The sequence below is a fragment of the Colletotrichum truncatum genome, assembly GCF_014235925.2.
Source record: "Colletotrichum truncatum strain CMES1059 chromosome Unknown Contig_0015, whole genome shotgun sequence".
Taxonomy (NCBI): Eukaryota; Fungi; Ascomycota; class Sordariomycetes; order Glomerellales; family Glomerellaceae; genus Colletotrichum; species Colletotrichum truncatum.
Genome location: NW_027222412.1, coordinates 1 through 19,473, shown reverse-complemented (window position 1 = coordinate 19,473; position 19,473 = coordinate 1). Strand labels below are relative to the sequence as shown.

At 22.9% G+C, this 19,473-nt stretch overlaps 1 protein-coding gene across 1 annotated transcript; it reads right to left on the bottom strand.

Moving 5' to 3' along the window:
* Window positions 1-279: 279 nt before the first annotated feature.
* Window positions 280-1,778, bottom strand: CTRU02_215287 (transposase; the record flags this gene model as incomplete). Its single annotated transcript, XM_070206426.1, has 2 exons — window positions 280-1,308; window positions 1,344-1,778. The coding sequence occupies 2 exons, from the start codon at window positions 1,776-1,778 to the stop codon at window positions 280-282; spliced, it is 1,464 nt and encodes a 487-aa protein (XP_070059865.1).
* Between the last annotated feature and the right edge of the window lie 17,695 nt (window positions 1,779-19,473).

The window sequence follows — 19,473 nt, the reverse complement described above, 5'->3', positions numbered from 1 at the left end:
AGTAATTTATTATAACTATACATAGCTTTTTAATATTTATTATACTACTTAAATTAAATTTTAAGTAATAACTAGTAAGATACTTAATTATTATATAGAATAACATAGTTTACCTATTATTATTTTTTATTATCCTTAATATATAAATATAGATTAACGTACATGATAAGCGAGTGAGACAGACAAGCGAGTGAGACAGACAAGCGAGTGAGACAGTAAACCAGACCTTCGCGACAATAATATCGAAATCTATAACAAGAAATCTTAGATTGATTAATACTACTCGGATTCCTGTTCTTCGGATGTTTCCTCAATAAATTGACATGTTCTCGCGTTGTGGCCTGTATTCCCGCATACGCCACACCGACGATGAGTCGTCTCAGACCTCACTTTGCGACCACTACTCCGTCGCGTTTCCTCTTGTAGTTGCGTGTCTGCCTCTCTTTGCGACTGTATATCCTCTCTAGTAGATATAGTAAGACTTCCTCCTTTCTGTAGACGTGTTTTCTTAGCCCTTCGACGCCGACTTAATATTGCATTCTCCTCTCGAAGGATTTGAACCTCTGACTCTAGTAATGCTACCCGATGCCCTAGTCCTTCTGTCCCTCTGGCTAGCTTACTCACAGCATTATAAATTGATGCTGGAGAGCTGCTTCGGTGGCGTGAGATTCGACTCTTAATAAAAGTAGACTGTGATCTTGCTTCGCTTGGGTTGCTCGGCGTCCTAGAGATCCAAGGGTCTGGTGTCTGAGGGACCCCCTCCTCAGGCGTTGGCGTTCGGAACTTTACATCCAGCTTTGAGAGAACACTTTCTGCATTCAAAGGGACAAGTCTAGCTCCTCGGAAACCTCCCTGGATATTTTTCCTCGTAAAAGACTGCTTAAAAGCTTTGTGAAATGCTGCAAAGAAATCTTCCTTCGAGATATGGGTTGTGCCTCGCCGCATCTTATTCTCAATTTGCCGACCGTAGGCATTCTTTAACGGCTGAAAACAACCAACATCTAAGGGTTGAAGTAGATGAGACGAGTGAGCCGGCATGCACAGTGTAATAATGTTGTTTTCTTGACAAAAGAGCTCGAAGGCTGCGGAGTGGTGACTTTCATGACCATCAACAACGAGGAGGCGATATTTCCCAGACGTACGTGGTTTTGTATAAATGTCGAAGTGTCTGATCCAGTCAATACCTCTCTCGTTTGTTGTCCATCCATTTTCAGACGTTGCAATAGCCCAATCGCCCGGAAGAGAGGTTTCTGTATACCAGCTTGAGAGGTGATACTGGCCTGCAACGATGATGTATGGCGGGATGCTCTCCCTTGGGAATTAATAGCCTGGATAACTGTAACCCATTCCCTATTGCCAGGCTGTGTCATCTTCGTATTTGAACGCCTTTCAGCACTTGTAACAACCATTCCAGAAGCAATAACGCCCATCATAAAGCCGGTCTCATCAAAGTTGTAGATATCAGCATCAGCAATACCATACTTCGCAATTGTATTCTTCACAAGCGAAAACCAGCCACGAATCACCTCTGGATCTTCGCATTGAGCTCTCTTATAGTCATACTTGCGAAAGAAACGCGTCCTAAGCTGTGGTTGTCGCTTGACGAAATTAGAAGCCCAGCGCTTCCTAACTGGAGGCGCGTCGCGCTCTACGAGAAGTCGATTGGCCATTTCTTCCACACTACTCAGCCGGGGAGGAAATGATCGCGCATCTAGGTCGAGAATATACTCAACTATTGTCTTCTCTTCTAAATCTGATAAATTCCGTGAATTAGGCATGCTGTCGCGTCGTGAAACTATTCCCTTTAGTCGCCGGCTTAATGTTGCGTGACTGACTGTATAGAGTGCACCTGCGGCCCGAGCACTAAGTTTTGGGTCATTTCTCATTGCTTGAAGGGCAATTTGTAACCTTCTTTCAATACTAGCTGATTCCATGATTTATTGTAGAGGAAAAGGTGCCGGTCGCGTCAAGGTGCGACGGTCGCGGTTTACTGTCTCACTCGCTTGTCTGTCTCACTCGCTTATCATGTACGTTATATCTAAAGTAATTAGTAAGTAAAGATTTTTTTTAAAAAGAGTATTTTCTAAAGTATTATATACTTATAATACCTTATTATTATTATTATTATTATTATTATTATTAATATTAATATTGTTATATTTTAAGTAAGTAATATAAGATTTATATTAACGTCCCACACCCACTTCTGGGCACCCCCCACATTTGGGCACCCCATTTACACCAAAAACGCCGTTTTTCGAAATTCTATATTAAACTAAATACTTTACTTATTAAAGAGAATAAATATATATTAAATAGATTAAGACTTAATTATAATACTTAAGTAGCTATATACTAGTATTATTAATAATAAGTATTATAAATTCAAGGTTTAACATTTATAATACTAATTTACCTAGCCTATATCTTAATATATAAAATAGGTAGAGATATTTAACTAATATGATTAGAATTTTTAAGTAAGATATAGTAGATTTATATATTCTTATACTTAGTAAAAAATTCTTTAAGCTTAGAATAATATTTTAAAATTTCCTTAAGAAAAGTTTCTATTATAGAATTTTAACCCTTAATTATACTATATTTACTAAAGTAATACTTTTAAATCTCTTTTAGATATAATTATATACTTTTAATAAGTATAAATATTAATTTCCTAGATTTTTAAATAAGTATATATAAGCGAAAATATATTTTTCTAATGTTAAGGAATACTAGTAAGTTACTAGTATCTACTAACATTTTAAAGCTTTTAGTTTTAAACTTCTATATTATAACTATTATTATATTTAAACCTTTATAAAAAATTAGATGGCTATAATTATACTTAACATAGTTATATATATTTTCTTTTCTTAGTAAGTATAGTAGTTAGTTTAATATAGAATTTCGAAAAACGGCGTTTTTGGTGTAAATGGGGTGCCCAAATGTGGGGGGTGCCAGAAGTGGGTGTGGGACGTTATTAAAACTTATAATTTATTATAATTTTGATATTAAGTATATTTTAAAAATTACTACTTTATCTAACTTAGATCTTTAGTAACTAGAAATTAATTTAAAGATAATTATATAGTAAGACTAGCTTATTATTTCTTAGATTATATAGAAATATATATTATATTATTAGAAGTTACTTAGTATTACTAACTACTTAGATTATAAAGTATAAAATATATATTTTTAAAAGAGAAATAAGAATAGTAATTTAGTTTAAGATATATATACTAAAATATAATAAGACAACTAACTAGACCTATTTATAATTTCTAAGACCTTCTTTATAATAAATATATAGAAAAGCTTTAGAGAAATATAGAGGATATATTTATATTTTTAATAAGATAGTAAGACGGTATATTACTTAATAATTAGTAATAATAAGTAAGTATAGTATAATATTTATAAAAGTTTATTTATTATATTTAATTATAATAGCTTAGAAGTTAGTAAAAGAAATAGTATAAGTAGTTACTATTAATTATTAATATTAATTAACTATAGAAATATATTTACTAATAATTATATAGTATAGTTAATAATGTAACTATAAGATAAGTATTAAGATATATTATAGTATTTATAACTATTTAAATAGTTATAAAGCTATCTTTATTATAATAAATAGATTAAAAAGACTATTATTCTAATAAGAAAAAATACTATTAAATCTTTTATAAGATAAGTTTATTTAGTAATGAAATATAGATCTAGTATTAAATAATCAAATAACTATTAGTAATAAGACTACTATCTATTAAGGAATAAGCATAATAAATATTAAGAAGAATAAGTTTTATATATAACTTTTTCTTTTATTTAATATTATATATTTTGATAAAAAAACTAGAAAAGAAGAGTATTAATATATAAAACTTAGAAAAAGTATCTTTATAAAAAGAAATATATATAATTTTTATTCTAATATCTATATAAATACTAAACCTATAGAAAAGGGCTAAAAAGTCTATCTTAAAAGTCCCTTACTTTAAAATAAGTAGTTTATAAAAGCTTAAAGTAATACTATTACTATATTACTTTTAATATTTTTAGTAGAACTTAACCTATTATTATAATATTTAGCCTTATTATAAAGTTAATACTATATAATAATAAGGATAAACTTATTTTTAAGAGATATATTTATTAGAAGTAATTATTAAGATTATATAAACTAACTTATATCTAGCTTTTAATATTTATTATACTATTTAATAATTTAAAACTTAACCTTTACTTTAATACTTACTATAAGAATAATAGTAGATATAATTATAAGGATAATAACTTTACTATTATAAGGTATTTAAGAAAGAAAAATAAGAGGTTATAAATAGTAAAGTAAATAGATAGTTATATTTAAGTTATAAAAATACTTAAAGCGTAGTTAATAGTTTAATATACTATTTATAATACTAAATAGTTATTATACTTAAGTCCGTTATAATATAAGGATTATAGTAATATATATTTTATATATATAGACTTAAGAAATATCTAAGCATATCTAACCGTTATATAACTAATAAAGTATAATAGGTATAACTAGTTAAAATCCTATTAACAAAACTTTAACCTTAAAAATTAAACCTAAATAGGTATAATTAGATAAGCCTTATACTTTAATATTAATTAATTAATAGGGAAGTCTAATTTATTTACTATTAGTACCTTACTTTTTCCTCTTTATAGTTAGAATTACTAAGTAATAATACTATATTTAAATATAATTACTTATTTACCTTATTATTTATAACCTCTTATTATATCTTCTTAAGTACCTTATAATAGTAAGATAGTTATCCTTATAACTAGCCGCTATTATTCTTATAAAAGTAGAATTTTATTACTTTATTTATTCTAGCTATAGAGAGGAAAAAGTAGGATATTAATAGTAAGTAAATTAGATATTCTTATTTAGTAAATTAGACTTTCTATATTAGTTATTAAGGTTATTATATAGGTTTTAACTAGTTATACTTATTATACTTTATTAATTATATAACGTTTATATATATTAAGATACTTCCTAGGTCTTTATATATATATATATATATATAATATCATTATAATCCTTATGTTATATCGGACTTAAGTATAGTAACTACTAAGTATTATAAATAATATACTAAACTATTAATTACCCTTTATATATTCTTATAATAAAAGAGTTTAAAGTTTTATCTAAAAGCTATAAAGAAAATAAAAATATATATATTAATAGTATTAAATAATTAATAGAAGATTAGTATTAATAATAATACTTAATATATTATAAATCTTAGATAATATTATAATCTTTAAGCTATAAGAGTACTTAAAGTAGAAAATAATAGGATATATTTATACTTTATATAATATATATTATGATAATTAAGACTTTAATAAAGATATATTTTATAATTAGACGCTAATTATATTAACTAGCTAGTAAGAAGAAAATAATTTTTTAATCTAAGTATAATATTATAATAATACTTACTTATAACCATTAAGGTCTTCTTAGTAAAGTCTATAAGTATTTATCCTTTAATAAATTATATTATTCTTTTAAGGCTCTTAATAAATTAACTTACTTAAAGTAAGTAAAGATATATATAAAGGTTATAACGTTACTTTTAAGTAAAGTTTAATAAAGGGTAATATACTTTTTTATTTTTAGTATATAGAATAAGGTCTAAGTATTTAAAGAATCTTTTAGTTTTACTTATAAATTATATCTTAATTTAATTTCAAAGTATTATAAAATAATAATAAAGATACTACTAGTAGGTAAAAGCTTTTTTTATAACCTATTAATAGACTATACTAGTAGATATTTAATTTCTTATTCTAAATAATATTAATTAAAATCTAATACTTATAATAATAAAGGATATATAAGTATAATATTAAGAATATACTAAGCGTTAGGTAGTATACTAAGTAGTATTTTATAACTAATACTTAATTTAGTAAATAATTATATATATAGTAAGTTATATACTATATAATATAAATTCTAAATATAAGTAATTAATAGGTTATATACTCGTAAGGCTATTTAACTTATTATAAAAGTACTTTTCTATACCCCTATATATACTTATACTTATATATAATTAATCTTCTTCCTTACTTTCTTATTTTATATATTATTAAACTTATAATAAAGTAACTATAATAGCTATATCTAAGTATAACCTTAGTAAAAAACCTAATAGTTTATATATAACTAGAAATATTATATACTATATTATATAGGAGTAACTATCTCTTACTTATTTTTATTATAAGTAATTTAAAGTAAATCTTTTAATAAGAGTATACTTACTATCTATATTTTAAATAATCTAGTTACTCTCTTTAAATATATTATTATCCTTAGGAAAAATTATTTTATTACCTAACTTAATAATTTTATCTCTCTTAATAACTATAAACGATGTCTCTTAGTACTATTTATATAACTATATTTTAAGTAGGAATATAATTATAAGAATACTTAAAGGATAACTAATAGTTTAATATACTACTTATAATAGTAAATCGTTATTATAATTAACCCCGTTATAAGATAAGGATTATAATAATATATATTCTATACGTACGGACCTAAGAAATATCTAGGTATATCTAACCGTTATATAACTAATAAAGTATAATAAGTATAACTAGATAAACCTTATACTATACGTTAATATAACTACCTATTTACTCTATTAATTATAACCTCTTATTATATCTTCTTAAGTAGTTTCTATTAATATAGTTAATAACTAATAAGATTATTGTAAAAATAATAGCGGCTAGTTATAAAGATAATTAATTTACTATTATAAGGTACTTAACTATAATAGCTTTTAAGAAAACTAAAACTCTTATAATTTAATTATATTTCGTAAGGAATTATACTATTATATAGTAAACTAAGTAGGTTATATTATTAGGAGAAAAGCAATAGTTTTATTAATAGTATTTTATAAAGTATATAGTTAATCCTAGGCTATAAAGCTAGGCTATATTATAGAATTATACCTTCTTAATTATATTATAACTAACTACCTCCTTTTATAATTAGTCTTATTAAAGTTATAACTATTAGGTTTAAATAGAAGCTAAATAGTAGTTAATTATATAAATAGATAGGATAATATAAATATAGTTACTTTTAAGTAATTATACTAGTAAAACTATAAGTAAAAAGGTTAGCTTTTAAGTAACTTTTATATTAAAATAGAAAAGCTTAGTATTTTATTACTATTTTTATTAGTAATAAGTAAGTATATACCTATTATATAGCTTAACTTTAAAGAAAATATATTAATAGAAATTAATATTTAGTATAGATATATTATAATAGTTAGTATTAATATTAGAATTATCTTTTAAAGTATACCTTTAATTAGTTTTATTTATAAACCTAGTAAGTAGTAAATAATAATATTAATATATATAAAAGAAGAAAGTAAGTATTCTTTCTTATCTTATAATATATTTATCTAGTTATATTTTAGTAAAGTAACTACTAAAAGAAACTACTAAATTAGCTTATAAATAATACGTTATTTAGTCTATTATTTCTCAAGTAAGGGGCTTTTTCTTAGTATAAACTTCTTTTAATTTTAAACCTTTATAATAATAACTTTATACTTTTTAACCTTAAGCTATTATTAAGTAACTTCTTAAAATAGCTTTTAAACTACTATCTCCCTTTATAATAGCTTTTCTATCTTTATAACTATTTCTATTATTTACTTTATATTAATACTTATTACTTATATATTTTATAGATGCTAAAGTTTTTTAATTTTTAAATATTACTTATAAAGTATAAGTATAAGAATAATAATAGATATAGTTATAAGAAAAGCCAATTTACTATTATAAGATACTTAAGAAGAGATAGTAAGAGGTTATAAATAATAAGGTTAATAGGTAGTTATATTAAAGTATAACTAGATTACTTTATTATTTTAACTATAGAAGATAAAAAGTAAGGTATTAATAGTAAAAAAATTAAAACTCCTTATTAAGTAAATTAGACTTTCCCTATTAGTTAATTAAGGTTATATATAAATAAAGTTTAACTAGTTATATATATTATACTTATAAGTTATATAACGGCTAGATAAACTTAGATATTTCTTAGGTCTATACCTATATAATATATATTACTATCGTCCTTATATTATAACGTATTTAAGTATAATAATTATTTAGTATTATGAATAGTATATTAAACTATTAACTACCTTTTAAGTATTCTTATAATAAGTATTATATTATATTAAATAAAATTACTATATACTCTTAAGCTAGTTATAAAGTCTATATATTAATATATCTTTGTTTTATTAAGCTATCTTTCTCTTTAACTTTGAAAAATAATAAGAAGTAGAGTTTTATTATTATTACTTTTATTATATACTTAAAACTTAAAAAAGCTTTTTTATTATTAGTAGTATTATATTTTATTATAGTAGGCTACTTCTTATTAAATTAGTCTTTTAAAGAGAAAGATAATATAACAATAATATAATTACTATCTCTCTCTTTTACTTATAAGTAAGGTATTATTTATTAAAAAAAAGCTTATCTACTTTTATTATTTAGAAATTAATGTTTAAGTACTTTATAATTTATAAATATTAATCTATATAGCTTATTATAATAAAATATCTTTAAGCTAGTTAAGTAAGTAATATAATAACTATATTAGTCTTATTAAAATCTCTATATAACGTATAAATTTATTTTTCTAAAAAGGCTTTTACTTCTCTCTTATTAAAAATAGTTTAAGATTAGCTTAAAATTTCTTTGTAAATAGTCGTAAAACTACTAAGATAGAATCTATAAATAATATATAATACTATATATCTAATATATTAATTATAGGTAAAGTAGATATTCTTTTTATATATTATAAAATAATTTCCTATCTTATCTTAAAATAAGTATAAATTATAGTAATAATAAGTATTTAAGTTAGTTATATAATAGAAGTAGTTATATACTATTGATTAATAGAATTTACTTCTAATAAGTTGTTTTTATATAGATTCTAGCTTTATATATATTTTAAAGTAAATATTTATCTTTTATATCTTTTTCTATCTAAAAATAATATTATATAATATACTTCTTAATACTTTAATTAATAATATAGCCTTTTTACTTTCTAAATAGTATAATAATATTTCTAACATAAGTATTAATATTTTAAAGGAATATAAGGAGGTATACTTTATATTATAAGTTAATCTTTTAATAATATAAAATAAGGCTTTTTACTTATAATTAGCTTTCTTCTTAGGTTTCTACTAATAATATATAAATATTATCTAGGGTCCTTATATATATTTTAAATAATAATATTATATATCTTTAATTTCTATCTTTAAAGCTTTAATATTTTCTAATTTTATAATCTTAATTCTTTATAATCTTAGAAAAATCTTATCTATATTTACTATAATAGGTTTTTTATATCTTTATATACTATATATTATATCATAAGTCTAGTTTATTAGTTACTACTTAAATATCTACTTATAATAGCCTACTTATCTATTTTTATTATAATATATATTATATATTTTATATTTAATACAATAATAATAATACCTTAATTAGTATAATAACTAAATAATAAAAGATAGTCTAGTATATAAGTTTTATATATAAATATTTTAAAGTTATTTCTATTTTATAGCTTGATATTAGGATTAATAGAAATAAGATTTTACTACATCCTTATAGCTTTAGTAAAAATATTTACTTATATAAAGTCTACTTATAGTCTAGAGTAAGCTATTATATTATTAATAAAAATAATAGTAAAACTACTTTTCTTATATTAAGTATAGGGATATCTTATAATAACCTTTATAAGTATTACTTAAAGCTTAATTTATAAGTTAGGTATAAAAGGTATATTAGTAAAGTTTATAATAACTTTCTAGCTTATTTATTTCTTTTATTATTTAAATAGAGAAAGTTATAAGAAGTTAGTTAGTAATACTAATACTACTTAGATAATAGTAAGTAAGTAGGGTATAAACCTCCTTATAAGAGGAGTAAGGATAATAGTCTAGTATAATCTCCTTTAACCTAAAGTATAGTAATATAACTAAACCTATTTTTAATTCCTAAGCCTTCCTTAATTAAGCTTTAACCATTTATAATACCTTGAAATTTTATAGCTTATATTCTTATTTTAAGTAGTTAATAACATAAGCAAAGTAGTAAGTAGTAGGTAAAGCTATAAATATAAGTAATTAATATTAATATTAATAAATTATAAAAAAGTAATATTAGATTTAATAATAAAGTTTATAAAAATATTCTTCTAAATATATAACTATAAAACATAGATATAAAAGAATATAAATAAAGATTTATTAAAGTAATTAATAAACTTATTAATACTAGATATATAGAGATATTTCTAAGAAAAAAAAGAATATATTTAATTTCGTAATAAAATATTAAGATTATATCCTTCTTTAAATTAATAATCATTATATATAGATATAGTATAGAAATTATTAAAATAAGTACTACTATATAGATATGTATAAGTTAATAAATAATAATATAAGTAATATAAGTAATAGTATCTTATATAAAAGTATTAATAGTAATAAGATAAGTATAGAGAAAAGCTATTATAATCTCTTATTAATAGTTATTTATACTTATTAAAACTAGAATAATATAAAAAACTACTTAAGTATAGTAATAAGATTATAAAGTATTACGTAACTATAAGATAAATAAAAGATTAGATTATAATAAGTAAGGATAGAAATAATATTAATTAAGGAATACGATATATTAGTAAATCAGTTAAATATTAACTAAGTTATTTTAAATATTATAAGTAAATTATACTAAAGTAAGGAAGGCTTCTTATAAAAACTTATAATAATAAATTTACTATAATTATATTTTAATAAGTAGATATAATTACCTAGTAAGAAAAATAAAGAATATAAATAATTAGACTAGATAAAATAAATAAAAGACTAATTACTAATATAACTTTTAAATAATTAGATTATTATCTACTAGACTATAGATATACAAAGTTTTAAGTAAAACAGGTTAAATATATATAAAATTTACTTCTTATTATATACTTAATTAAAGTTAATAAATTAAAGAATTAATTAATATAAAATACTACTAAGATATTTAATTTAAATAAAAAGAATATAAGACTTTTAATAGTAATAAAGTACTAAACTATTATTAGGTTTTTTAAAAAAGATACTTTATAATTAGGAATATACTTTATTAATATCTTATATTAATATTTAAGGGGTTACTTAAAACTATAAAAAAAGGGTTATAGAGCTTATACTTAAAAGCCTTTATATAAAGGTAAAGGTAGCTTAGAATATATAGTATAAGACTAGTAAAGTATAATCTTAGATATTATAATATATATTAAAAGTAAGGATATTAAGTTATATAGTATTTTATGATTTAAATCTATAATAGAGAATAAAGTAATACTATTAAATAGATTATATACTAAGTATTAGTTAATAAGTTATTAATAAAACTATTATATAAAAAATATAAATTAAAGAGATATATAACTTAGGAAGAAAGTAAGTTAAGGAATAAAACTAGTTCCTTTTTATTATTTATAAAACTAAATATAATCTTTATAAAAAATATTATATAAAGATAATCTATAGTTTTAGAAATATATATTAAAGAAGAGGTTATTATAAATATAAGTTTATATTTATAAGTTAACTTAATGATAATAAAAAAAAGTTTTAATTAATAATAGTAAATATATTAGTTTTAACTTAAAAGTATTTAATAGTTAAGAGAAAATATTAATTATATATACTAAAAATATTCTTTTTTATTTATTTTAAATGATTATTTTATTAAAATATTTCTATTATAATAAAAGCTAACTATAAGAAAGTAATTACTAATTTACTTCTTCCTTATTTCTTTATAAGTTAAGAAGGTATTATTTTTAATATTACTATAAATATATAGTAATATAACTGAATTTTATTTTAAAACTAATAATATTTATATAAAAAGATATAAAACTTAATAAAAAGTACTTATCTTATATATAATTAGAATATATACTTTTAAGAAGGGAATTATTAGAGATATATAATAAATTAGGGAATTGATAGGGACGCATCACGAATTGATAGGGACGCATCATCCTTAGGGACGCATCACATTCTAAGGTTATGATTAGCTCAAAATTTTATTATTAGTGCATCCGAATTCTGCCATCATCTAATAAAGTATCTTTCTTATCTTCTTAGCCTATCCCTTCATAACTACGAAAGCGTATTAGATATATTCAATTTATTCTCCTTTATAACGTCAAGATATCTACCTCTACAAGTCAATTAAGGCCCTAATCGCGTCGCCGACCTAGCAGCTCTAGTATATACAATCAATTGCCTTCTCCCAAGCGCTAACGCCATGCTATCTCAGTTAGTAGTAATACTACTATTAGTTAATTCTATAAGGCTAGCGATCGTAAAGGTTAACCTAACCTAATCTCTAAGATTCTACCTAAACAATTATAGCAAGATTCCGACATAAGCTATAACCCCTAGGGAGATAAATTATATCTTCTATATTCCTTTCTAAAAGGATAATACGTATATAGCGTATATTTTTACCTAAACGTTAACTAAAAGAAAGCTAATTAGTATTATAACCTGAAAATTAACCTTTATAACTTACTTTAGATTAGTTCTCTATTATTCTAAGCCTTATTTAAGAGGTTGTTAGGATAAACCGACGTCTTACGCATGCTTTCTTCTAACAATGTAAACGCGTTCGTCGATATCGTAAGGCTTAAGGCTACTTACTATACCCTTTAGACATATCCTTAATTAGCAAGTCTCCTCCTCCTCTACCTTATTTACCTCCCTAACAAAGCCTAGAAGTAATAGCGATACTATCTTCTCTAAGTACTTTATTCCTTACTATAAGCGAAAGGTCGAAATTACTTACCCCCGAAACTATTCTAAACCTACTAATCCCTAGCAAACTAGAAGTAATAATTAAAACCCTCCTTAACCGAGTTAATAAATTTGCAAAAAAGCATAGATTTAGGATTGCAAAGTATAATAGATACTATCGTAAAGGATATATAATTCGCTATATACTTCGTTGCGATCGATTTAGGCTACTAAAGCAAGGTAGAGGTGCTAGTATCTAAGCCTGCGTATCTTAGAAGTATAATTACTAATAGCAAATTATTACTAAAGTAATAAAGGAGGGGAAATAACTTTTATATTAATATTCTAACCTAATATATAGCTAGCATAATTATATCCCTAGCTTAGCATTATCTATATACCTAGCTTATAAAAGGTTAACTAAGCCTATTAAGGATATAGTTAAGACTATTAGTCGGTAGGTTAGTATTTAGGCATATAACGTAAGTATTATTATTTAGGAATAGTTTCTTAAATCTATTTTCACCTAGCAGGATATCTATAACGCTAAAGCCTAAATCAATTACGAAAAGCTTAATAAGTATATACTAACTATAGCTTTAATCAAGCTTTTTAATAAATAAGAGATCCTTTATATTATGAAGTAGGTAGATAATAAGCCGAATCGGCTTGTTAGGCTTATCTAGACGTTTCTATACTTTCTCCGGATATAGAAGCGGTTCCCCGAGGTTATTAGCTTTAACAATACTTATAATACTAATCGCTTTAAGCTTCTACTCTTCCAAGCTATAAGGCAAACATATCTTAGATCGGTATTTAATATAGCATTTAGTCTTATTAATAATAAGAGACTAGAAAGGTTCTAGTTCTTATCGCAAAGTATCTTATAACTTATTAATTAGAACTCTATTCGCTAACTAGATGTTATTATTACTAACTATAATAGATAGATAAAGGCAGCTCTTAACAAATACTTTCCGAATATATAATAACAGCTTTATATTTACTATATTAACTTAAACGTTATGCTTAAAGCTAAGCAAAAATAGCTTTAAAGCTATTCTAATAGTAGTAAGTTTAAAAAAGACGATTTAGCTTTATAACTAGTTACTAAACTTAGTAATAAGGACTATGCCTATATCTATACTTTAGTAGATAAGGCTATGCTATATAGCTACCGGGGGGTTTTTATAATATAGAAGTTAGTTCTATTTGCTAAGATAGAGGATGCCTTTAGGAAAGCATAAGCAAACCTTTGCAAAGAGTTTAAAGACTAACAGCTTATTCTAAACTACCTATATAGAATATATCTATTACTAAGGGAGTAGTAAGTATGTTATTCTATTCGCTAGTACCGAAACTTCGGCATCCGTATAACCTTAGGGACGGAATTAAGTAATAATAATATTAAAGGCTATCTTCTTAATAGACTTAGCTACCTATATTACTTAGTTAATATAATATAAGATATACTTAAGGATTAAGAGGTTTGCTTTAAGCAAGCTTATATATAAGATAAGATCCTTATAAGCCGTAAGTTTATAAGGAATAGATCTAAGTACCTTAAGGAGCTTCGAATAATACTCTTATCGTAGTATCTTAGTTTAATTACAAAGCAATACCGTCTAGTAAAGAAGGCTTTACTAATAGGTAGAAATCTATTTCTAACGCTTCTTAGAGACTATATAAAAGACTATACTATCTTTATAAAGTATAGTATCCTATACTATTATAAGATCTATTCTAAACTTATAGATAGGGTATAGTTTATAAAGGATAAGGTTTACCTACGATAGCGGCTATAAGAGTCTTCTTCCTAGGATCTATATCGATAGATCTTTAATCCGAAGATTATAAGAAACCTCCGTAATAAACCTAAGAACTTAATATAGCTAGTCTTATCATCCTTATTATTAAGGGATAGCACCTAATTAAGTAACTAGCTAGCTAGATAATTATATAGCTAACTATAAAGTTAACAACCTAGCTAATTAGTAGTAAGGCGTAAGCATAGTAGACTACTAGGAAGCCGTAATAAGACTACCTTAGCAAGGCTTATATAAGAGACAGCTAGTAGCTAGGCGCTAACCTCTTCCTAGCGGCAGACACGAAGCTAAGTAACTACTCTTAGTACTAGCCGATTAACTAGCCTTCGTTCGAATAGAAGAAGATTATAAGCAAGCATCCGTAGGACGAGGAGTTAATAGGAACTACTTAGTAATAGTAATAAGAGTCTTAAACGTTAAGGGTAAGGGAGGTATTCTTTATTATTATATAAGAGGAAATAGAAGTAGAAATCAATTAAGATTTATAAAAGCCGTTTTAGTTTAGTTTGATAAAACCTAATTCCTCCTTAGAAGGGAAGAAAAAGACCTACCATTTAAGATTTGCAAAAGCAGTCGTTTAGATGGTTTTGCAAATCTTAAATAGGAGGAATAGCTAAGAACGTAGGCTAGTAAGGCGGGCTGGCTTTATGTCTATAAAACGGAGGCAGGCCTCTTATAGCTGTAAAAAGGTAGGGCGTTAGCAACGCTGGCCTCACCGCCTTCGCCGACTTATACCTGTAGGTCACCAAAATTTCTAGCCAATCACAACCTTAGAATATAATGCGTCCCTAAGGATGATACGTCCTTATCAATTCGTAATGCGTCCCTATCAATTCCTATAAATTAATAAGGATATACTACTCGTAGGGATATATTAGATTATAAGATTATAATTACCTAGAAATTTATTATTAATATATTTAAATTCTGTCTATTTAATGACTTTTTTAAAGTATTAAGATTATAATATCTTTACTAGTAGTAATATTATTATTAGTTAATTTTATAAAGTTAGTAATTATTAATATTAACTTAAGTTAAATTTTAAGATTTTATTAAAGTAATTCTAATAAGACTTTAATATAATCTATAACCCTTAGAGAAATAAATTCTATTTTCTATATTTCTTCTAGATAAATAAAGTATATATAGTATATAATCTTACATAATTATAATTATTAACTAAAAAAAGCTAATTAATATTATTACTTAAAAATTCACCTTTATAACTTACTTGATATTAGTTTTAATTATTCTAAGTCTTACTTAAAAGATTATTAAAATAGACTAATACTCTATATATACTTTTTTTTAATAATATTAACGCGTATATAGATATTATATTAAAAGTATAAGTATATTATACCTCTATACTTCTATTATTCTTATTAATTCTATTTAGTCTTCTTCTAAGGACTTAGTATGGTTCTACCTAACTAGTTAGATTCTAGTGCTTTCTACGGCGTTAAGATTCCTACTAAATACTTTCTTTAACTTTATCTTAAAGTCTATTAAGTTAACTTAACTATATCTATAGTTAAGAAGATTCTAGTCTGATTTATAAGTAGATTTATAAGCTATATAACGTATATACTTACGTCTACCTAATTTAGCTTATAACTTCCTACTTTAGTTATTATAAGCGACGTTATCTAACTATATAACTAGCCTATTACTCTCCCTTAGATAACTATTAGTTCTATAACTAACTTAGCCTTAATATAAGCTAATATATTCTTTACTATATAAGTTTAGCCTTATTAATAAGTATCGTTACTTAACTCCTTTCTACCTATATTATCCCTACCGTTATAATATATTATAAAGCTTAAAGCTACTTACTATATCTTTTAGATATATCCTTAACTAATAAGTCTATTTACTTTATTTACCTCCTTAATAAAACATTAAAGTAATAATAATATTATCTTCTTTAAGTATTTTACTTTGTATTATAAGTAAAAACATATAATTACTTATTTCTAAGACTATTCTAAACCTATTAATCTTTTATAAACCTAAAATAATAATTAAAACCCTCTTTAATTAAGTCTATATATTAATAAAAAGTATAAGTTTAGGATTATAAAAAAGAATAAAAATATTATAAAGGCTATATAGTTTATTATATACTTTATTATAATTAATCTAAGCTATTAAAGCTAGATAGAAGTATTAATTCTTAAGATTATTAATCTTAGAAGTTTAGCTACTAATAGTGTGTTATTATTAAAATTATAAAGAAAGTAAAGTAGCTTTTATATTAATATTATAACGTAGTATATAGATAGTATATTATATCCCTAGCTTAGTATTATTTAAAAATCTATTTTATAAAGACTTAACTAAGCTTATAAAATATATAATTAAAACTACTAGTTAAATAAGTTATTATATAAATATATAATATAGGTATTATTACTTAAAAATAACTTTCTAAATTTATATTTAATTAATAAGATATTTATAATTTTAAAACTTAAATTAAGTATGAAAAGCTTAATAAATATTATCTATTAACTATACTTTAATTAAGCTTTTTAGTAAGTAAAAAATCCTTATATTATAAAGTAGATAGATAATAAGCTAAATTAGCTTATTAAACTATATAAATATTTTATATTACTCTAGATATAAAGTAATTCCTAAGGTTCTACTATTCTAAGTTATAAAATAAATATATTTTAAATTAATACTTATATAGTATTTAGTTTATTTAATAATAAGAGACTAAAAGGGTTTTAGGTTTTATTATAAAGGATTTTATTACTTATTAATAAGAACTTATAAGATATAGTAAGTAGCTAAGGGCTTGATTAGGGAAGGCTTAGGTATTATAGGTAGGTCTAGTTTATACTATACTCTAGATAGAGGCCTCTAAGCTAAACTACTATCTCTAATCCTTTTATAAGGAGGTATATCCTTACTTATCTTTTATTAGCCGAGTAGTTAGTATTACTAACTAGCTCCTTATAAAACTTTATTTACTAACTAAATACTACTATTATTAATTATAAAAAATAAATAGTAATAGCTTTAATAAATACTTTCCTAATTTTAATAATAGCTTAAAATTTAAATATTAACTTAATATATTAAGCTTCCTACTAAACTTATAGTAAGTATTAAGCTAGAATACTATATTATTATTAAAACTTATTATAATTATAAATTTCCTCCCTAGGTTTAGTAGTTTCGATCCTAGTAATACTACACTTATAGTCTTATAAGTATACTTAGTAGTATTACCTAAAACTATTATTATTATTATTAAGGGGGTAGTAAAGTCTAGAAGGCTAGAAATCTTATTACTATTAGTATAGTATCTACTCTTAAGGAGGGAAATATCCTCTTAGGTTAGGGGTATAATTACTATAAAAGGTTTATACCTAGTTAAATATAAATCATACTCCTTTTAATAAAGTTCTTATAACTTATATTTCTATACTTATAAGAATAACCTTACCTTATAATAGTCTTATATATTATTTATTTAATAATCCTACTTATTAAAAAGTTTATTAAGGTTAACTTATAATTATATCTAATACTACTAGTTATAACTTTTAAAAGTCTTTATAAATCCTATATACTAGCTATATAGCTAGCTAGTAATAATAGGATTTATACTAATAAAAGCTAAGGTTATACTACTAATAATAAGTCTTAGAATATACTAATAGGTTATACTAATAGATTAAGGGTTAGGGTAAAGTAATTATACTTAATATAGTCTATAAGTAAATAAGTTATATAAGTAAATAGGTTACTTTTTTAATTTTTATAATCCTAATCTTTTTTTATTTCTCTATTAATAACTATAGTATAAAAAGTAAATAAAGTAGTCTAGTTCTTATACTAAATACGTTTAATCTAACCTAAAATTAAGTATACGAAAGGCTATATCTATCTATAAAGTATCTTAAATAACCTTCTAAGAATAATACTATAACTAAATATAAAATACGATATCTAACTACTTTAAAGAAATTTAACTTTATATAAAGAAAAGGGTATTATATAATATATTATTAATTTAGATATATAATTATTTCTACTATACTTAAGTAATATTTAAGAAATAGCTAAATAGCTTCTTTATAACTATAGTATATAACGCGTTAGAATAAACTAAGCTTTAAACTTTATATAATAATACCTAAACTCTAAATGCGTTTTAATTAAAGTATTAACTATTAAAAAGTCTTTTATAAAGATCTAGATATATTATATAGTTTTCCTTTTATAAAATATAATTATAAAATATAGAATATATAATAATAATATCTATAACTTTAATAAGACTAGATTATAATAAGTAGAATCTCCTTTAAAATAGTTATTATAACCTTAAGCTAATATAATAAGCTAAAAAATAGCTTAATAAAGGAATTAAGAATAAGTTATAATAATCTAAGGTATTAGATTATATAGCTATATTATCTTACTATATATATCTTTATAAGTAAAGTCCATTTTAACTCTAAATATTAATAACTCTTTTTTATCTAATTAGGTAATTATATTTATAGAAAATAGTTAGATAATAAATAAAAAAAGGCTTAGAATAAATAAAATATTTAAATTTTATATAAAAAGTTATATAAAAAGTATTTACTACCTCCTTATCCTTAATAGTTATAAAAGCTATTATTCTATTAATTTTAAACTATATTATAAAA